Source organism: Dromiciops gliroides, chromosome 5 (assembly GCF_019393635.1).
Source record: "Dromiciops gliroides isolate mDroGli1 chromosome 5, mDroGli1.pri, whole genome shotgun sequence".
Taxonomy (NCBI): Eukaryota; Metazoa; Chordata; class Mammalia; order Microbiotheria; family Microbiotheriidae; genus Dromiciops; species Dromiciops gliroides.
Window position 1 is genome coordinate 104,669,028 of NC_057865.1, and position 22,624 is coordinate 104,691,651.

At 38.0% G+C, this 22,624-nt stretch overlaps 1 protein-coding gene across 2 annotated transcripts in view; it reads left to right on the forward strand.

Moving 5' to 3' along the window:
* Nucleotides 1-22,624, forward strand: part of BRAF (B-Raf proto-oncogene, serine/threonine kinase) — a 153,044-nt gene that overhangs the window by 96,645 nt on the left and 33,775 nt on the right. Inside the window, exons 8-14 of one of the 2 annotated variants that reach the window (XM_043965648.1) lie at nucleotides 1,669-1,828; nucleotides 5,162-5,198; nucleotides 6,626-6,745; nucleotides 9,998-10,134; nucleotides 10,921-11,038; nucleotides 12,263-12,347; nucleotides 15,950-16,126. In XM_043965648.1, coding sequence (XP_043821583.1) covers nucleotides 1,669-1,828; nucleotides 5,162-5,198; nucleotides 6,626-6,745; nucleotides 9,998-10,134; nucleotides 10,921-11,038; nucleotides 12,263-12,347; nucleotides 15,950-16,126 — 834 coding nt within the window. The remainder of the gene's footprint in view (nucleotides 1-1,668; nucleotides 1,829-5,161; nucleotides 5,199-6,625; nucleotides 6,746-9,997; nucleotides 10,135-10,920; nucleotides 11,039-12,262; nucleotides 12,348-15,949; nucleotides 16,127-22,624) is intronic. The other variant, XM_043965649.1, reaches the window with a different exon arrangement.

Sequence of the window (22,624 nt, forward strand, 5' to 3'; positions counted from 1 at the left end):
TCAAGTGATTCCTTTCATTTTTAACATTCCAGATTCACCTCTGGTTTCTGAATATGAAATACACAGAAATGTAAGGAAGCCAAGCATATCTCTAGTATCATCCTATTATAGGCCCTAAATCCAAATATTCTCTGCTTAGAACTGCTTTCACTTCTTTTGGTGACTTTCTTCCATATTAGACCTCCCCTCATGCTTCTGTATCATTTTCATACAGATTCGTGTTGTCTCATTTGCCTTTTTTCTATGACTAATACTCTTTTTACCTCAATTCTTGATTCTTTGTTAAGCTCTCTCCTCACTTCCAAGACACATTCAACTTCATTCTCTTATTTTCAGTCTATCCCTGGTTCCTGGGCCCAGTTTTTCACATCAGGGAAAAGGAATAATAACAACATTCAACTTTCTACTCTTTACCTTCACTTGCTCTTCACCTTCACTCAATCTTCCTGCCTGCCATTTGATACTTTTGGTAGGTAACATTCACTCCTTCTAGGCAAGTGTGAAGGTATCCACCAGTGAGGAAAGAGCTGTTGATGAATTCAGCTGAGACATTTGGTGGTCCTGAAGGTTGTTTGAGAACATTTGATCACCAGCAGTTGAATGTTCACAATATTGAATGATCTGCTGTCTTGTTCTTGAGACTCTAGGCTCCCTACAACTTTCTTCTCTGTTTCCTGAGGAAACAGCGTCGTTTCAAATGCTCCAGCACAACTCGTGACAACTTAGGGGTCATGAGGAAGTCTCACACACCCTCCTCTCTCCAGACCTTGTATCCTTCCCTCAAAGAGTTCTGGGTAGAGAGATTTCTCATTTATTTCTTTAGAGCTCTAAACCATGGCATTTGGTAAACAAGTGGGCTGAGGAGAAAGGGAAGCAGCAAGCATTTACTAAGTACCCATTATATGCCAGGCACTCTGTTGGTTGCTTTACAAATATCTCATTTGTTAGGTAGAAAGTATCAGAAAGAAACATGACATACCTACTTCAGTGTCATTTGCCATATGAAGAGTGAATAATTCTGTGCTTGGAGTGGGGAGTACATGCTTGTGTCAGGGATATTAAAGATCTCAGAACATAAGGAGAACATTGGAAATAAAGGGAAAGCTGAGCATAAAAGTGGAGAGTCAAGCATGTCATGGCACTTCCTGCAAGCCTCTACAGTATGTGGTCTTTTAAGTTCTTTAAAAAAAAAAAAAAACTCTTATTTACTTAGCCCTCTATCTCCCTACCTCCCTTAATATAATAATGTCTTTGGCATTAGTGATTTCTAGCATGATGGAAATTATGTGGATAACTAGGTGGTAGATGTATTGAGCTACTTTCTACTAACTTTTAAATAGTTTCTCCAAGTAGAGAACTAAGAATATCAACTGGTGACCACAGGTGATTTTTCACTACCCTTGAGATAAATCTAGTAATGTAATCAAGCAGGGTCCTAAAGGCCTCGTCTTAAGGTGCTGAGCAAAGCTGCCTTCTTAAGATTAATTGTGGTTGTGTATTTGAAAAATTCTATTAATCTGTTAATGATGGTGATAATTTTTAAATGCTTTCTCAACTTTGATTTTATTTGAAAATATAAATACAAAGAAGTGTCTATTGTTCCATTTTCAAATGTGAAGTAGCATGCATAGTAGTTCAGAATCTTATCTTCCAAACTTGATTTTCCAGGCCCCCAATTCTTACCAGTCCATCGCCTTCAAAATCCATTCCAATCCCACAGCCCTTTCGACCAGCAGATGAGGATCATCGGAACCAGTTTGGGCAACGGGACCGATCCTCATCAGCTCCCAATGTGCATATAAACACAATAGAGCCTGTCAATATTGATGTAAGTATTCCGTATCTTTAGAGTCACAATACATTGAATTACCTTTTTATGCATTTTTTTAGTTGTAGTAGAAAAGAAAACTTTTCACTAATCACAGATCAGAGAAATGTTGACATCCGCATAAATTTATGTCTGTTACTGATGAATGCTTTTAACCAGTCATGATACTCTTTATTCTTATGCCCCACTCCATGTAGTTCTCTACTTATGAAGCTCTCAGCCATTCATTACTTGGCAGTTTTTGTGAAAAATATCACCATAACTAATGTGCTCTAAAAGTTATTTTAAATTACTTCATTAAGTTGTATTTATTTTTAATCTTTTATATGAACACACTTGTGGTGTGTTCAAAATATGCCTCTACATAGACACAATTATCCCCAAGAGATAATCATTGATTTAGCTCCTATATAGCCATGAACACCTTCCTTTCTCCAATAATTCATCATAATCCATTCAAACATATCTTTTCTTTATGATGTGTTTCGCCAAATTGTAATGCTATGGACCAAGCATCTAGGGAAGAAAGATCCAGGGGCTACCATTTGCCTAGGATACCACTTCTTTGAAAACAGCTAGACTCGGCGGGGGGGGGGGGGGGGGGCAGCTAGGTGGTGCAGTGGATAAAGCACCGGCCCTGGAATCAGGAGGACCTGAGTTCAAATCTGGCCTCAGACACTTGACATGTATTAGCTGTGTGACCCTGGGCAAGTCACTTAACCCCAATTGCCTCACACAAACAAAAAAAAAAAAAAAAAAGAAAACAGCTAGACTGGACTCTGGCTTGCTCAAGGCTTATATTTTTTTGTCACTTCTATCACTTGCTATCTTTTTCCTGGGTTTCCCAGCATTTAGATATTTTATTGGAAAAGTTATAGTTTCTTTACCTTGTCTCATTTCTTCTGCCTCCTACCCCCAAACAGCCCACTACCCCTATAGGTAATTTTTTAAAAGGAATTTAATATAAAAGATTACAGAGAAAACATACAGGGTGAGGCCAGAGATAGGAAATACAGCTAGAAGGTGTAAAGGGTTCTTCTGCTAGGTTAATTTTAGTCCTTTTCTACCAACCACAGGAAATTAGACCTTGCCCTTTCTTAGCTGTCCTTCTGCCTAGTCTTAGCCTCTGTTTTCTCAGTTTCAACTTTCTAGATAATAGATATGATTTAAAAGATAGATTAATGAATGGCTTGTCTTAGAATAAAGTTGGAAGGGAACTCAAGAGGTCATCTAACCCAACCCCATCTTGAGACATGGATCTTCTTCTGCTGTGTCCCTGACAATTCATCCGCCTTTTGCCTAAGCATATCCAGGGATGGAAAACCCACTATTCTATTAACACTGCTACAAACTGGGGGAAAATGATGACATGTTGACTCTTGTTAAATTTGCTGTCTACTAAAACCCATCTTTTTCAGGTGAACTGCTTTATAACTAACTGTGCTTGTTCTTGTCCTCCCTCCTCCCCCACCCAGCTTATTTGTGCAGTTGATATCCCTCTTAAATTTAATCTCCCTAATATCAACCTGCCATTCAAATTTTCCAAGATATTTTTTTGGATCTGAACTCTGTTATCCAATGCATCAGTTGTTTTTGCCCAACTTTTTTCCATCCACACAACTTGATGCTCGTGCCATCCATATCTTCATCCATGTGATTCGATTTTGTTTTCAAAAGAACACCCTCATATTCCAGGTTGTGCTTTTTTTACTCTTCCCAGCCAAGCATTTGGAGTTTAGAGCCTGCGGTGGGTGTCTCTGCCTCTGGTCCTCTCCTTCCCCGTCTCTTTACCCTAAGGCTGCTCTTGTTTCTCATGGATGATCTGTAGGCTCTCCTCTCTCTAGCTATACTTATCCACTTGTTTAGTCATGGCATTGTTTTTTAATCAAACCTGGGATTTCATTAGTGTGTAGGGGCACATGGGGAGGAGTTTCCTGGGCCCATCCACATGGGTGCCTTGTCTACAACTTGATAGTGCAGAGAGTGGCCAGTGTCCTGCTGCCATTTTGCATTAAAGGGAGGACTTGAATACAGGCCTTTCTTTTCACTCTGCCATATTCTCTCTCCTTAATTATTTATTTCCCCTTCCCAGAATCAGTTTGATGGCTGTTCATTGCCTGCAGGATGAGATTTAAACTCTGTAGCTTGACATTCAGGCATTCCATAGTTTAGCCCCAACCTAACTCTTTAATTATATCTCAAACATTGAAAGAACTCCATTCCAATAAAACTAGTTTGATTAAACCCTTCTACTTATTGTCCTTAGAACATAACGTGTTCATTCACATGCCTCTTTGCTTAGGCCATTCTCTTCTTCCTATCCAAATCTGTCCACCCTGCAGACCCTTCTCAAGTACTCCCTTGTCTTTTAGTGAGGGATTTTTTTTTCCTCCTCTGAACTCCTAGTGTACTTTCTTTTCTTATTGTATCTACCTTTCATTTAGCAATTAATCATGTAGCACCTTCTGGTATTTCTTGTTGTCTTCAGTTGTTATCTAAATGTTATATAGCTAATTAACTTCCCTTTACTTCTTAATAACCCAATTAGATGACAAAGTCTTTTAAGGCCTGTCTTATGCCCCATGTCAGCTTGTATTTAGTAGTTACTCCAGAGATGGCTGCTAAATTGTTCTCTGCATAAAGGGCTGACCATCCAACAGAAATTTCTCTTTAAGTAAATTGCTTCTGTGTTTAATGTGATGGTTCCTATGCAGAAAGTTGGGCCTCTTGGCAGATGAGTAAACTCATTCACAGAGAAGTTGAAGGGTAGTGGTAGATCATGAACAATGCTCAGTCAGCCCCAGGTGAGCAAAGGACAGGCCGAAGTGGGAAGTTTGGGTTCTACTTCTGACTCTCCTTCAGTCACTCAAGTAAGATGTATTTAGATTTTCTCATTGTCGGTAAGCCTTTTTTTAAGTCAGTTGATACTTTCACTTGATTTTGAGCACCTGGAATAATTTTCTAAATCTAGGTGGCGCAGTGGATAGAGCACTGGTCCTGGAGTCAAGAGGACCTGAGTTCAAATCTGGCCTCAGACACTTACACTTACTAGCTGTGTGACCTTGGGCAAGTCACTTAACCCCAATTGCCTCACAAACAAACAAACAAATCTTTATTAAGTTGATCTCTTATCAGTAGGTTCAAATTAGAGACTGTCTCTCTATTGGGTGACATCTTAGAGGTTGGCCAGCCTGTGGTTTTTAAGTTTTATGAAGTCAAACTGGCCTCATTTTAATTAGCCCAACTACTTGTGCTATTTGGTGGGAAATGCAACACTATTTTTGATCTTTAACTGTATAATCAAAGTAAATACACATTACTATTTATTTATAGGACTTGATTAGAGACCAGGGGTTACGGGGTGATGGAGGTAAGTAGTCATTTTAATTTTGCAAGAGAATTTGGGGGAAAAAAATGCGATTGCTTTGCTGCCTCTATCCTTTTTTACTGGCTCGTTTCATGAAACACAGACACAGAGAGAAATGTGTAGAGAAAAACCAAATTTATCAGCTTTACCTTTCTATGATGTTTAGCATTTGTCCTGATAAAACCTATATTAATTAGGCTGGGTAGAATAGGCACACAAAAGAAAGAAACTTAAATGTTCCATCAACTATTTTGAAGTATTTTCACATGGAGAATTCGACTTGCTTTGTTGATCTGTATCCATCCTCAAAGTATAATTTCTAAATTTCCCTTTGGGATATTTATTTCTTTTTTAAACTTGATCACAAGGTTTTTCAGTGATCAAAACTTCTCTTGATAACTGCTATCTTTGTATTAATATATCCTGGAGGTTTTCCAACCTCCCCAGTATTCCAGCCAATTTCTATGATGCCAGGTGACTAGGAGTAGTGGGCCAGTATTTATGACTTCCCCTTGTTTTCTTCAAAAAAGCATAAAGTTTGTTAAATTACTCCTTGGGGTAGTTCAATCCTACCCAGGAAACAGGCAAACAAGGTGAATTCAAACCCATTACCCACTAAACCTTGAATTGATTACACTATCCAATTATAAATGTGGAGAATCGTGAAAATATTCATCTTAAGAATATTTCTCATAAAATATTGCCCAAAATATCATGTTTCAGGGTATCTTGTAACCTGTCAAGATCTGTCCGTAATCTTATAAACAAGAGTAGTCATTGAATGCTTTTATAGCTATTCACAAATATCTCTTAATATGGCCTACTCATTTTGACTTGCTATATACCTTCAATATAATATCCAAAGTCTTTTGTACCCAAATCCATTGTATAATTGCATTTTGTTGTACTGCCTCTTCACCTTTAAAACTACTAAAATACTGGGTTCCCTTGCCTTGTGAACTCTGCTTCTAGAGTTTATAGTACTTCAGATATAGAAAATTTTTGTTTGTTTGTTATTCTGTGAACCCACCAGATAATGTTGTTGCCAGTTTGACTTTCATATGTCTTGATAACTGTGGCTTTTGATAATTTTCCCTAATACATCCAGCATTTAAATGTTGCAGTCATGTTGGCATCACAAAGCTATTAATCTAGTCATAAAAAAGTGCCTGCTTAGTCCCTCAAATTAAATGGCAATTTTTACCCTTCATATTAAGTTGCTTTGGGTTTGGGGAGGATTTTTTGGTTTGTTTTAGTTATTGGGGTTTTATAAAAATAAGTATTTGGTTTTGTTTGGGTTTTTTTAATGACCAAAATTATTCTGTTAAGCAGGCTTCAAGTCATCTTATTTATTCCCCATGACTTCTTTCATTTCTTCTGTGTGTCTGTCTTCCTGTCTCTGCCTGCTCCTTTCTTTCTCTCTCTAACAGCCCCCTTGAACCAACTGATGCGCTGTCTTCGGAAATACCAATCCCGGACTCCCAGTCCCCTCCTACATTCTGTCCCCAGTGAAATAGTGTTTGATTTTGAGCCTGGCCCAGTGTTCAGAGGTAGTTGGGCTCTTCTTTCTTGTTTTCACACCACCCCAACCCCACCCCCCTCAAAAAAATAAATAAATAAAACCCACAAATGCTGTTTGTGCCTCACCTTCACAGTGTGTGTTTGTAAGTGTGAGAGTTTTCAGAGAAAAAAAACCTCAATTTTCTGCTTAGCCTGGCTGGAATGCTCTGAATGTGCTTCTTATACATATTCACTACCACTAGCTTTCTGTATGTTGTCTGACATAAACTTTTAAAAGCAAGGAAATTCTGAGCTGAAGTTTCCATCTTGTTTTTAACCTTGTAACTATTGGCCACTGTTATTGCAAATTTATCCAGACAGGAGGTTACAAGGTATGGGCCTTCGATCTGAATTTCTTTGATTTTTAATCATTTAAGTGACATCTTTGTGGTGATTAATGTTTTTATTTGTATTTTAGCATTCATATTCTGTGAAAATGTAAATGAAATAAATTATTCAGGGACACATTATTGGGACTTGGGCTTTTTTTGGAGATTCTCTGATAATCAACAATATTAATGCTCCTGGGGCGGCTAGGTGGCGAAGTGGATAAAGCACCGGCCCTGGATTCAGGAATACCTGAGTTCAAATCCGGCCTTGGACACATAACACTTACTAGCCGTGTGACCCTGGGCAAGTCACTTAACCCCAATTGCCTCACTAAAAAAAAAAAAAAATTAATGCTCCTGTGCTATGGGAAATAGACTATAATGTGTTAAGCACTAGAAACAAGGTACTATGCAGAAATAAAAGTTATCGTACCTGATAATTCTTAATGTATATAAGAAAACTTGTTTTTGTTCTTCACTTACGCTATATGATGTTAGATTCAGTATTTACTATGAGAGAAAAAGGGGAGCAGCATGATTTTAGACTCGAGAAAGTGAGATAACATCCCATGTCACTCCTCCATATTTCAAGCACTATGGTTATACTTACTGCAGTTCATTTAATGGTACAAAATTAGTGTAGATATCTTACTGCACCTAATCTGAAAGACAAATAGTGGGGCTTAACGTGATATAGTAGGGAGAGAGATAACTTCTAGTCCTGGAAGGTCTGGGTTCAAGTTCCACCTCAGACAGAATGCCGACTGTGTGGCCTTGGGCAAGTTACTGAACCTTTCGTCACCGTCAAGCAACTCTGGGACTGTAAGAGGCAGAACAGCTATTTATTTGTTTTGGTAGAGGGAGTTTCCTCACTGGGAGTGCTCCGAACCCATTTTATGGGAGGCAATACAGCTTAATAAGAATAAATAAGAATAAAAAGACCAACTGAGTCCAAGTCCCGAGTCTGATGTTCAATTCTATAATCTTGGCAAGTCCTCAGTCTGTAAAATGGGAATAATTCCTTTGTCAGAGTTGTCCCCAGAAAAGTTCTTTGTAAAACAATGTATAGAGATGTTTATTTTCAAAGATTTTCCAAAAAGTATTAATTATTCAACATTAAGCTTAAACTTCTAGTCCTTATGATCATTTTCCTAGGACAACTGTACCTACTCCTTGGAAAGTATGCAGAATTCACTGAGGAAAATTAGCCAATTAATGTAGTTGCTCAGAAGAGCTTAAGTCAGCTGAACATCATGAAGCAATTGAGCCTATTTGTTGCAGAAATTATATATCTAAAGAGAGACTGGACCAGTCAATCTCAGTCACCATTTTGTTCTTTCAGAGAATGGAATGTAAGAGATGACCCAATTTTTACAGACTTAACCTTGACTAATGTTACTGTTATTTTTGCCTCTTGCATTAGGTTGAAGTATAACTTTTCTAGTAATGGCAGTAAACATCTTAAGAAGCAGTATCTCCCTCAAGTTTTGGGGGGTTTTGGGGGGGGGGTTGCAATGTATGTGGAGGGATTAATTTGAACTGTGTTACCAAGTAATTATCCATATGACAAGACTCCAGGAGTACCTTAGATGTTTAATCTCCAAATTTAAACCCAGGAAAATTCTATGAGAAAATCTCAGTACTGCACCACTTTTAAAAATAGGGGCACTCTCTGAGTCAGATTCAGAAATACTAGATTCTGCTTATTGGCATGACCTCAGAACTACCTTCCCACTTTCCTTCCCCATAACTTTCCATAACCCCTAAAAATATGGGAGTCATTTTAGTGGTTTCCTCTTAAACTTAAAGAGTTTTGCAAGCTCTTTGGATATACCCTAAAGGAGCTAACAGGAAGCAGAAGTAACATTCTACAGACTCTAGGACAAGGCTGCCAGAATCTAGTGGATCCCTTGATCTGCACTGCTAAATCCAAGTTTTCCCTACAGCTCTTACTTATGAATTGCCTTTCAGAAAGAATATGTAGGGGCAGCTAGGTGGCACAGTGGATAGAGCACCGGCCCTGGAGTCAGGAGGACCTGGATTCAAATGGGGCCTTAGACACCTGACACTTACTAGCTATGTGACCCTGGGCAAGTCACTTAACCTCAGTTATCTCACCAAAACAAACAAACAAACAAAAATAAATAAATGAATGAATCAAGGAATATGTAGCTTGGATTCTCTTGACTGATAGACACATTGCATTGGCATCAATTTAGCAATGAGGCCATAGAATTTGTATCACTAAGTCTTGGTCATTTTTAAAGGATTTTTTTGTTTTTGTTTTTTCTGACCAGCAAAACTTCTTTGACTTTGTGTATATCATAAACTTTATATAGAGATGAAGAATCCCTCTCTATGTTTAATATACTCCAAGGAGCCAATAACACTCATTGTAGTATAACTTTAAATTAGAGTATAGTGTGCTTCTTTGGATTAAATATTTTATATTTCTAGATAACATAAAGAACCGAATTTAAAAAAAAAAAACTTTTAGGGCTGTTACAGGCCCACTCCCATATTTTGTTTGTTTGTATTTGTGATCTGTGCCTTTTAAATTAGATGGCTATATCCCAAATATTTGGGACATAACAAATTTTTTTTATCAGAACTAGTTTTCTTCTGCCAAAGAAACAACATCTAATTTGTGAATTTTATTAGTATTAGTTGTTGTTTTTTTTTTTTTAGAAAACTTTTACTCAGACTCAGCATATACCACTACAACAGTTTGATAGAAAAAATTTTATGAATTTTATTTGGTAAGAATTATATAAACACAATAAAACATGAATATCCCTCCAAAACATTTGGAGATACTATATCTTTAAAACGAGTCTTAAATTTCTTAAGATTTTTAAAAACAAATTTGTTTGATCTTCCTTTAATGGATGCATTTTTTAAAAAATAATTCAGGGTCAACCACAGGCTTGTCTGCCACCCCTCCTGCTTCCTTACCTGGATCTCTAACTAATGTGAAAGCATTACAAAAATCTCCAGGACCTCAGCGTGAAAGAAAATCTTCATCATCTTCTGAAGACCGGAATAGAATGGTAAGGACAGACGGTCATCTTCCTGCTTTTTTCCTAAGTTTTTCTTATTTTAGAAGCCATGTCATAGCAACTCAGAAAGGTGGATATTTGTTATGAATCTTGTTGCATCATTAGTATCCAAGTAACACTTGACACAAGTTTGCCTCATGCAAAAACTAAAATGATTTAAACCAGCTGTAGTCATTTAATGCATTATCCAGATGTATCGATTTGGTCCTCTATGATACACAATTCCTTTTATTCCAAAAACAGACTTTGAACTGACAGTCTTTTGGGGCAGAGATTATTTCTGAACCACTGATTGCTGTTCTCATCTCTGCCACAGCTGAGACAAAGGCATTGGTAGCTTAGGAAGGAGACCTATTGCTTTTGATGATTTGGTAGGGGAAAGAATAGCGTGTGCAAATGTTTACTTAAGAGTTTAGATAGCCTGTTTGCTTGAGGGGGAAATGAATCAGACAAGGTAGATAATAAAAACTGCTTGAAAGACTTTGTAATTGGGAGGGGGGGTGGGGAAATAGGGGTGTGGGGAAATAAATATTGTTGAAATGACCCTGATCTGTTAGATTTAATTATTCATGTTTAAGAAATGTGTACTAAAATAACAATTCATTTTGTCTATCCCAACTAAATTATAAATCAGATATTGCCAGTTCTGGTGGAAAATAAAATTATAATCTAAATCTTTTCATATATCATTACCAAGCTTAGGCAAGTCGTAAGATACATTTCCTTTGGAATGAATACATATGATTTTTATGTTATTTTTGTTGAATTTTATTTTAGAAAACCCTTGGTCGACGAGACTCAAGTGATGATTGGGAGATTCCAGATGGGCAGATTACAGTTGGACAAAGGATAGGATCTGGCTCATTTGGAACTGTCTACAAGGGGAAATGGCATGGTGTGTAAGCATTAGGATGAAACTTAGTTTTCAAGTTTATAATTATTGCATGTTTTTGAAATCTTTCATGGAAAGTACTAAAGTAAGTATTTATTTTATTATTTGGCATATCATTCAATAGAGTTCTCCAAAGATTGATTTTAAAAACTACAAGGAATAGGGGCAGCTAGGTGGCATAGTGGATAGAGCACTGGCCTTGGATTCAGGAGGACCTGAGTTCAAATTTAGCCTCAGACACTTAACACTTACTAGTTGTGTGACCCTGGACAAGTCACTTAACCCCAATTGCCTCACTAAAAAAAAAAAAAACTACAAGGAATAAAGCTAGGTTTTATAGATTCATGATTTGAATACCCTTTCCCAGCATTTGTTAAAGCATGATTCAAAGTGATTTTCAAAAGTTGATTCACATGAAAAGCCTCAAGCAGGTCTCAAATACAAATTCATAACAAAATGTGTTGTTTCCAATATACGTGGTCTCTCTAAAGGAGAAGTTAAACTACATTAGAAACCATAAGTGAATATCTAAATATATGTAATTGTATTCGTGATTTCTTTCCTAGGTAAAAACATCCCTTTTTATAAAAAGTAACAGATGAGATAGGTTGTTACTTGGGTTTAAAGGAATCCATACACTGAAAAAGCCTTAAAAATTGCAATGCTAAAAGTTTGGGTTCATTTTGCTTGTGGTTTTTTTAGCCTACACAAATGAGTCTGTCGTGTTTTTGTGGGGGGGGGGGTTTGCTTCAGTATTATCTGTTGTTAATTCCATTTCTTTTTAGATCTACTAGTCAAACACTCTTGAAAATGGCTTTGGAATGCAACTGACAAAACTAAATTCCTAATAATTTAAACAATATAAAGTCTCCTGGCATGTAAATCTCATATTGTTTGGGTTTTCCCCCCAAAATAAGAAAATTTAAGTTGTGGTGTAAGGCAGCTGAGTGGCTCAGTGGATGGAACACTGACCTTGGAGTCAGGAAAACCTGAGTTCAAAGCTGGCCTCAGATACATCTTAGCTAAGTGACCCTGGGCAAGTCACTTAACCCTGATTGCCTCCAAAAAAATAAACAAAATAAAACAAAAAAACAACTTAAGGTGTATTTCCTAGTGGTGTAGATTTTAGCAGGGGAATAGTGACTGATGAAAATGCCCAACCATTCTTTTTTTTTTTTCATCTTTTTTTAAAAATGCTTTTCTCTTGGGGTGACAATTATCTTCTAGGTGATGTAGCTGTGAAAATGTTGAATGTGACAGCACCCACACCTCAGCAGTTACAGGCCTTCAAAAATGAAGTAGGAGTGCTCAGGTGAGCATCATATACATTATTTTCCAGGGAATTAAGATGTTTGTCATGATGTGTTTTCCATTTTTTTATTGGCTTTGTGATTATTCCTGTTCCCTGAGCCTAGGAGTCCCCAAGCCTCAGTACTGAGCCCTCTTCTCTTTTCTCAGTGCACTTTATTCTTTGGTGAGCTCATCCATTCCCACAGATTCATTTATCATCTCTACACAGATTACTCCTCCCAGTTCTAGATGCTCAGCTCTGATAAGCTTTCTTCTGCACCCCAGTCCTCCGAAGCCCTCTCTGGCTCTCCAGCTGGCTGGGTGTGCCCCAGGCATCCCAGACTCAGGAGATCCCCCACTGAATGCTTTCTCCCCAGCCCTACTCATCCTTCCTCCACACTTAACTGTTCTCTTGAAAAGTGACCCTGTCCTCCCAGTCACCAGCTTTCAGACGCTCAAGACTCTCACCCCTCCTATAGTCCACTCCAGTCAGTTGGTCACAGGTCTCGTCAATCTGCCTCCACAGCACCTCCATGCAGTTCCCCACTCTAGTCCAGGTCCCTCTCACCCCTCCTCTGTACTGCTGAATCATTCACCCGGACACCCCTCTTCTCTTTCCTTCTCTGGTCCATTCTTCACATCATCACCCAAATCCTCTTTCCAAAGCACAGGTCTGACTGCATCACTTCCCTGCTCAAATTCACTTCATTTCCGTTTGCTTTGAAACGCACTTATGAAGTGTCTGCTGTATGCCAAGCATCATGCTTAGATACAGAGAGAATGAGATTGTCGCCCCCAAGGAACTAGCATTTTACTGTAGGGCTACAGCATGCACACAGATAAGTCATCACAAGGCATGTGGGGAAAATGACAAAGGAATGGCAGTGGGGACAGGGGAATACTAACACTGGGAGAATCAGGAAAGACCTCTTGAAATCAGGGAGGTAGGGACTCCAGAAGTGGAAATGATGAAGAGGAGACCATTCCAGCCTTTGGACAGAGGTTCTGAGTCATAGAAGATGAAATGTTGTGGAGGAGCAACAGCTGGTGGGCCAGTCTGGCTGGAATATAGGTTATATGGGACAAAATCCTGTTTGATCAGTATGGAAAGACAGACGAGCCAGATCATGAAGGGCCTTTAAGTACCAAATAGAATGTTTGTATGTTATCCTAGAGGCAATGGAAAGCACTTAAAGCTCTTGAGCAAGGTGATGATGGTGTCAGTCCTGCAAGCCTAGGATGTGAGAGAGGTTTGAATAAAGGAATGCAGTACTTACTATGTGCTGGACACTGTGCTGGGTTATATGGTGTCATAAAGAAGCTTACATCCTAATGGGGAAACTACATTTAAAGAGCTAGGTGAAGATCAAATACATACAGAAGAGAAGATCTTACTAAAGACAGCCTAACATCTGTGAGGCCTAGGAAGAGCCTTCTACAGAAGATGGATTTGAACAGGGATTCCAAGGAGAACACTCCAGGCATGGAGGACAATTAAAAATGCATAGTTGGGAGAGAGTCTTTTTTTGAGGAACAGTAAGGAAATGCGTCACTAGATGGTAGATCGTAGGGAAGGAGGTAAGGTATAAGAAAACTAGAAAGATAGGAAAGGCTTTAAAAGCCAAACCAAGTATGGATAGTGTTTTCTAGGAATGCAGCTATGAAAAACAAACAAGATAGAGGATGGGAGCTAGAGGGACAACGTGGATAAGTTACGGGTTTTTTTATAGATGTGGTTGACCTGGGCTTGTTTGTGGGGTATAGGAAATAAACTGGTGGATACAGAAAATTTGAAAATTGGGGAGATCAGCTATCCAAGGGGTAAGCTCCTGGAGAAAGGGAGAGGGGATGTGATCAAGGGCACAAGTAGAGGGGCTGTAGCCTTTAGGCTTCCTAGGTGGTATAGTGTCTAGCTTCTTAAATTGTGGGTTGTGACCCCATAGGGGTTCGCATAACTGAATGGGGGGGGTCGCAAAAAATTTGGCAGCAGTACAAGGTTATGTATACCTGTATACCTAGTGTCATGTAAAAATGTCTCAGGCAAAAAGGGGTCACGAGTTCAAAATGTTTAAGAAGCCCTGGTGTAGTGTATAGAGCACCAGACCTGGAATCAGGAAGACCTGAGATATTAGATACAGCCTCAGACACTTATTTGTTGTGAGGCCCTGGGCAAGTCAATTCATTTTTCTCTGCTCCAGTTTCCTAATCTATAAAATGGGGATGAAAATAGCACCTCCCTCACAAGGCTGTTGGGAGGATCATATGAGATCATATTTGTAAAGGACTTTGCAAACCTTAAAGTGCTATATAAATTCTTGCTATTGATGTTAGAATAAAATAGAAACTTGGCCTGACATCCAGGGCCCTTTACTATCTGTCTTCATTCTTCATTTCCGACTTGGAACCATGGAAAGGGAATGGGCTTTTGAGTTAAGAAATCCAGGTTTGAATCTTTTTTTGTGTGGCCTTGGGCAAGTCATTTAACCTGCAAGGATCTGAATGGGATGAATTCAGTGATCCATGAGCTTGTGAACCATTTCATATTTTCCCAACCAAACCGGAACACCCAGCCATCCCCGAGAACTCAAAACATTACATCTGCCTTCCTACATTTACAAAAGCCATCTTCATACTTGGAATGTACTTGTTCCCCAACATTGCCATTCAGAATCCTCATCTTCCTTCAAGGCTTAGCTCGGGACCTACCTTTTTGGAAGCTTTCCTTTATTTCCCTCTGCTATTTAAATGCTTTCTCCTCCTTACATATTACCAGAATTCTTTGATCTTTTCTTTACCCTTGTCACTCCCTAGCTTTGATTATACTTATCACTGTTGATGATATATCTGCATCATAGGCCTCACATACAATAGAATATAAGCTTCATGAGGTCAAGTCTTCTAATATTTTCTTTGTATCCTCAGTACCTGCCTAGTACAGTGCATTGCACGTTGAAAGTATTTAGTCAGTATTTCATCTAATTGAGTTAGATTGAATTTTCAGTTAGCAAAAGATGTAGAAACAGAAATGTTTTTCTGAGTAGGTTGCATATTTAACCATTTTCAGCAATCTAATGGCTACCAAAAAAGGTGTCCAGGTGACAGGAAATTGTCTGCTTGCTGAGCAAACCTATTTTGAATGTCATACTCAAATCTGCACATCACATTGTAGGAGGGACAGTGACAAACCAGAGTATGTGCAGGGAAGGGCAATCAGAATTCAGATACAGAAGTTGTAGCCAGGAAGGATTGTTGAAAAAACTAGGAGTACTTAGCCCAGTGAAAAGAAAGGCAGAATAGTTTCTTCAATATCCTCTTATACTGTTACACCCAAAGTTCAGATATAACTTTGAAGTACTCATCTTTGTGATATCCCCAGTTGTTAATGCTCTTCCCATTAGAAACATTATTTTGTATTTGCTTTGTATGTTTTATATTTATTTATCTCTGTACATGGTGTTTTCCCCTTCTGCCTACCCTCCCCTCTGATCCCCGATGGATATAAGCTCTTTGAAGACCAGGACTATTTTGTTTTTATTTTAATAGTGCTAGCACAGGGCCTGGCATATATTAGGGGTTCATTAAATGTTCACTGAATTCAATTCAACTGAATCTTAATTTTTGCAGGAAAACACGACATGTGAATATCCTACTCTTTATGGGCTATTCAACAAAACCACAGTTGGCCATTGTTACACAGTGGTGTGAAGGCTCCAGTTTATATCACCATCTACATATCATTGAGACCAAATTTGAGATGATCAAGCTAATAGATATTGCACGGCAAACGGCACAAGGCATGGAGTAAGTATTTCCCTGTTAAAACTCTTTGAATTAATTTTGAAAGAACATTTAAGTGCACTTCAGATACTTGGACTAGAAGCATTTATTTTTAGCCAAATGATTTGACCAGCACTTCAAGTTGTTGAGTCAAGTATTGTAGTATTTAATCTCATATGCTCTTAATTTAGGTACAGTAGTGACAATAGTCCCCTATAATAGTTATGTCTTCATTCTTATAATCTTTTACAGTAACAGATTTTCATTTGAAAATACAAACTAACTTCTGAAAACATAGCTGTGAGTTATATGAAGTGAGCAGGGTTTTAAATTCTAAGGTTAAAAATTCAAAAACTAAAATCATTTGCTTGAAGGTATGCAGTGCTTAAAATTCTTAAGTATTTTAAATTAATTTAATAATGTTATCCTTTCAAACAGGTTTTTCTTTATTGTTACTGATGCCAGACTTGTGCTTACATAACTTTTTTCCCAAGGGTGCCCTACCCTTAACAAAGATTTTAAAAGGAAAAGGGGAGAGTTATGCAGAATCAGCCAACATATCAGCTGTGTCTGATAGTACATTCAGTATTCCGCACTGTGGTCCTCCACCTCCACAAAGAAGACAGGGAAGTACGTTTTTTCTAATCTGCTCCAGGGTCAGGCTTGGTCATTTTTATTTTTTGTTCTCACATAAAACCAGTTTTTCTAAGTATACATAACAATGTTGATTAATAAAAAGCCAAAACATAAATCTCTACCCTGGTAATCCTTGTAGATATATAAAGGTGTAGGGATCTATCGATTTTTGCTTACTTCACTAATTGGAAAGACTGAGTTCTTTTAAGAAACTATTGGGGGGGCAGCTAGGTGGCGCAGTGGATAGAGCACCAGCCCTGGAGTCAGGAGTACCTGAGTTCAAATCTGGCCTCAGACACTTAACATTTACTAGCTCTGTGACCCTGGGCAAGTCACTTAACCCCCATTGCCTCACAAAAAGAAAAGAAAAGAAAAAAAGAAACTATTGGAAGAATAGAATAGGAACCTGTCATAATCTGAAAGATTATGTATAATTTTAAAATCAAATAAAGTTTAAAAATCAAAGGGTTGAGTTAAATGGATATTTTAAAACCAAAAGCTTAAACGAGAAGTCTTAAGTAAGCCAAAGTATAACACCTTGGAAGCTATAGATAGATAATTGGCAAAGTATACCAATACATTTTTAAATTAGGGTAACAGTGTGTTTATATAGCAGTCTGAGTCAAGGTCTGACTTTGATATCGGTCAACTACCATTAAAGCCTTGATGGACTATGCAGAATCTTCTACTGAACTGACATTTCAGCGTGCAGCGATCTGCAGTTGGCTTGAAAGATGATAGCCCTATAATGGTATTTGTGAACTACGAGTTATAAAGTGTTTACTTAAGCTTCATTGTCTTGCCTTTTGCTAAGGTGGGATATTATGTTTTCAGTGTTTTATCTTCATTGCATTAACTCTAATTATATGGTGAGATGGTAAATCACCAGAGCTATTTCTTCTATTATGTCCCTATCACCTTGCCTAGATTTTTGGCAATTCAAAGGACCCACTGTTAAATAAAGATAAGATCTTATATGTGTTTTATTATCTGCACCAGAGCTTTGTTTCTCTGATCTATTTGTTTTCTAGTGATTCTTCCAGTCAACTCCTTTATCTCCTGCCAGGGGTGATGGCTCCAAAGTGCAGAGTTAAACATATATTTTGGGAGAATATGTGGATTTATTTTTCTTAACTAAGCTTGTTACAAGGATTGTGTGTTTATTATTATTTAGGGTGAGGAAAAGGGAGGGAAGAGAAGAACTTGTAATAGTGTTGACAGACACAAGAAATAAGATCTTTGAAGCAATTTTTTAAATGCACAGATGAAGACTGAAGGAAGTTCAGAAGGAACCACAAATAGGCTAGCTCTGACTTTATTTTATACTTTAAAAAAAGATATATGTAATAGATAATGATATTTTCAAATATGATCCTCTTTTTCTCTTCCTTGTATATGGAAAGGGGAGGGGTGTTCATTAAATTCAGATTTTTCTACAAATAGTTTCCCATTAGGTTAATAACTCCTTGAGGGAAGAGAATGTACCTTATTCTTTTATTTCCTGTCATCTTTCCTCTTCCTGCTCTACTATGCTTCCCCTCTGCCCCCCAATTCCTAGTAGTTCTTTATATCTAGAGGGCACTCAGAAGATACTTGTCAGCTATTAACAATTAACCTACAAAATGAGTTCCAAACTTTCTCACATCCAAGGACCACTTTTCAGTCTTTGCACAATCATAGTTAGATCTCTCCAATCTATGCCATTTCCCTCTACATCCTGTTGCCATTATAACTATAGGTTCTATTGATTAAAAGGAATCGATATTCTAAATATTGAAATTAGAGAACCTTTAATCTAAGGCTGGCAAATAATAAGTACTTAAGTGTGTTTTTATTCTTTCATTTAAAGATTAAAAAAAAACCTACACAGCCTGTCTACTAATATTATTAAACATGGAATTGTCTGTCAGCACTGGCCACAGACTACCTTAGGAAGGTCATTTAACTTTGCTGAACCTAAGTAATCTCTAAGGTCCCTTTCAGGTCTGAAATCTTAAAATTCTATGCATGGTTCTTATCACATATGTAAAAATGGACCTAATTCTGAATTCCTCTAAGTATTCAAGGGAATTTTACAGACCATATTACATCAAGGTTCAGATAAATGACTAATATACCAATAAGATCCTAAGTCACAGCCAATATTAAACATGTCATTTAAACTGCTGGTTAAACTACTAAAAAAATTCTTGCTACACACTGTCCAAAGATTTACCTGAACAGTTTGGTATAGTTATAAAAATGGTAAGATTCAGAAATTCAGTTCAGCTGAACAAAATTTATTAAACACACCTAATAGATGGCCAGGTATCCGAATACAAAATAGATGATGCTATTGACAAAGAACTTATATTTTAAACATTTATCAAGCTTAAACATCAAGATCAAAAATTAACATTTTAGTGGAGGGGAAAAAAGATTCAGAACTTCATAGTTGGCCAAAAGAATGGAGAGAGTGGGATAGAGCATCAGGAGACACTCAGAAGTCTCCTGCCTTTGAGGGAATGGCAAAGGTTAGGACTTTGTAACTGATAGTGGGGCAGCTAGGTGGCACAGTGGATAGAGCACCGGCCCTGGAATCAGGAGGACCTGAGTTCAAATCCAGCCTCAGACACTTAACACTTACTAGCTGTGTGACCCTGGGCAAGTCACTTAACCCCAATTGCCTCACACACACACACACACACACCCCCAAAAAAAGAGTAATGGATAGTGATACCAAATGACTCTGACTTGTCCCTATAAATGAGGGCTTGTAAAATTTATGTTAGACTATAATGATAGAGGTCAATTTGAGGATGAAAAATGTGTATTTTATTGTGTGACCCAAAAAAAAGGAGTATTAAAGCTTGGATGGAAGGGAACAAGGGATTCACCAAAAGGCGAAACAAGGAACATCTTCTGTCACGTAGCCCACTGCTGGTTGTCAGCCAAGCATGAATTTCAGAAAGTAACTAAAAATGACTCTAGGTTTGCCAGGCATATTCTTAATTTAGATATGTAAATGAGTTGCTCACTTAACTAAAAGTAAGGCCTGAATGAATAGGTGACCATTTGGAGAGAACAGGGAACACAAGAGGAGTATCCTACATTCAAGTGAATTCACCAAACATTTATTACATGCCAAGGTACTGTGCTAAGTGCTTGAGGTAAAGAACAAGATGAAAACCAGGCCCTATAAGAAGCTTACATTTTCCTGGGGAGTATACAGCATTCACAATACAGGTAAGTTGGTATAAGCTAATTTGAGGAGGTAAAAAACACCAAAAACTAAGGCAATCGGCAAAGAGTTCACCCACAGTGGGTGGTACCTCATTTGAGCCTTGAAGGAATCTAAGGATTCTACAAGGCAGGGATCTGGAGTAAGTGTATTTCATACATTCAGGTGGCATGTGGCAGATGAAATGCCAATTTGTGAAGCAGGAAGAATGCCAGTTTGGCTGGAGTATTGAATATATGAATAAGAAGTAATGTGAAATCAATCTGGAAAGGTAGGACAGATTGAGGTAAAGGGATTTAACTGCTACACTGAGGGATTTATATTTTTTTCCTGGAGACAATAGGGAGCCACCGAAAATTGTTGATTAAGAGAGTGACATTATGAGATGTGCTTGTGCTATAGAAAGATTTTTTTCAACAGCTATATAAAAGATAGATATCAGAGAGACTAGAAGAAAGAGATCAATGAGGAAGATTTTTAAAGTTGATTCAGGACAGAAGACGGAAATGAAAGAGTGAAGAGAAGAACCAGCAGAAAACAATGTCAGTGAAAGTTTAGGAAGGAGAGAGAGCTGTTGGCAGTGATAAAAGCTGCAGAGGAGGAAGAAGAATGGGGACTCAGAAAGGATTTAATAAATAAGAGTTTGGTAGTAACCTGGGAGAGAACAGTTACCATCAAGTGATGGTTTGGAAATCAGATTTCAAGGGGGATTGAAGAGATGAGGATGTAGAACCAGTGAGTACAAACAGCTCTTTCTAGGAGTTTGCTGTTAAAAGGAGGAAAGATATAACACAATATCTTGAGGGGGATGTCAGGATCAAGTGAAGACTTTTGGAGAGAGACTTGGGTATGTTTATACATAGCAAGAAAAGAACTGGTAAATGAGGAGTTTGAAGATAAGAAGAGGAATGATTAAAGGGGTAAGCTACCAGAGATGTTCAGGCATTGATGTCAAATGCAACCAACTAAGCAGTTGCCCTTGGCAAAAAGAGCTACCTCTTCCTCAAAGACTAGAACCAAGAAAGAGAGTATGGGACGTGCTATTGAGAGGTTTTAAAGTAGATATTGGTGGAGAACTTAAAACTAACATGCCCTCTATTTTCTCAGGAAAGCAAGAAGGACCAACCTCTGCTGAGAAGGGAGAGAGTAAGGGCATTGTGTAAGGAGACTTGAGGACTGATGATAAATTTTGGAACAGCTGTTGTAAGGAACTCATTAGAGAATGAATCTGAGAACAAAAAGATGACCGTGCAGCAGTGAGATCCAGTATAATTGAAGTCATTTGTAGTGGAATAGTTAACATGATTTTGTGACTTCTTCCAGTGGCATTCAGCATCATATAAGAATAGGAATGGAGAAGGCAGGAGGTAGGGATAACCTTGTGTTTGGATTTAGCAAGACATGAGTGACACTAGAGCAAAGGAGCAGTAGATTCAAGGGTAGGTGATATTGTATGATTTTAATTAGCTTGATAGTGGTTAACTTCAGAGTTGAGGCTTAGAAGGGAGGAAAGTGAGGCCAGTTCAGAGGGGGTGGCATAACTGTGGAGGCTTTCAGTAAAGTTAAAGCATAGGATTGGGGCAGCTAGGTGGCGCAGTAGATAAAGCACCAGCCCTGGATTCAGGAGGACCTGAGTTCAAATGTGGCCTCAGACACTTGACACTTACTAGATGTGTGACCCTGGGCAAGTCACTTAACCCTCATTGTCCCTGCCCGGGTGGGCGGGGGGGGGGGTGCATAGGATTAGCTGGAGCGAGGCATATGGAGGATGGAACAATGGAAAGTTGTGATGAAAGAAAGGAATTTCATAGTACTGGATAATCATGATAGAACACATAAGATATAAATCATTCCTGTCTGTAGCCTAAAGGATCATAAGAGTTAAAGTGTTTGCTAGATATCAGATATGTATATTGAAATCTCCAGCTGAGAACAAAGCTTGGAAAGAAAAGGACTATACTAAACTCAAGAAAATAGGGGAAATAAAGGAGATAAAAAACAAAAAGGAAAAGGACATATGTGTGTGTCCTTTTCCTTTTTGTTATATACATACATATAGAACCTATCTATCTGTCTACACACACACACCCCCCAAAATATTTATAGCAGCAAAGAATTGGAAATTGAGGAGATCCCCATTAATTGGGGGGTGGATTAACAAGTTGTTACATACGATGGTGATAGAATGCTATTGTACTATAAGAAATAATGAGCAGGATGCTCTCAGAAAAAAACCTGGAAAGACTTACATGAACTGAAACACAGTGAAATGAGCAGAACTAGGAGAACATTGTACACAGTAACAGCAATATTGTATAATGATCTGCTGTGAATAACTTAGCTATTCTTAGCAATGCAGTGATCCAAGGCAGTTCTGAAGGACTTATGATGAAAGGTGCTATCCATCTTCAGAGAAAGAACTGATGGACCCTGAATGCAAATCAGATATTTTTTCTTTTTTTTCTTATATGGTTTTTTGGGGGTTTTTTTATAGTATGACTTATGTGGACATGTGTTTTGCATGACTACACATGTATGACCTATATCAAATTGCTTGCCTTCTCCAGGTGGGGAGAAAACGGAGAGCAAGAATACAGAACTCAGAATTTGAAAAAAGAATATTAAAACTTCTTACATGTAATTGGAGGGAACATATTCAATTATTT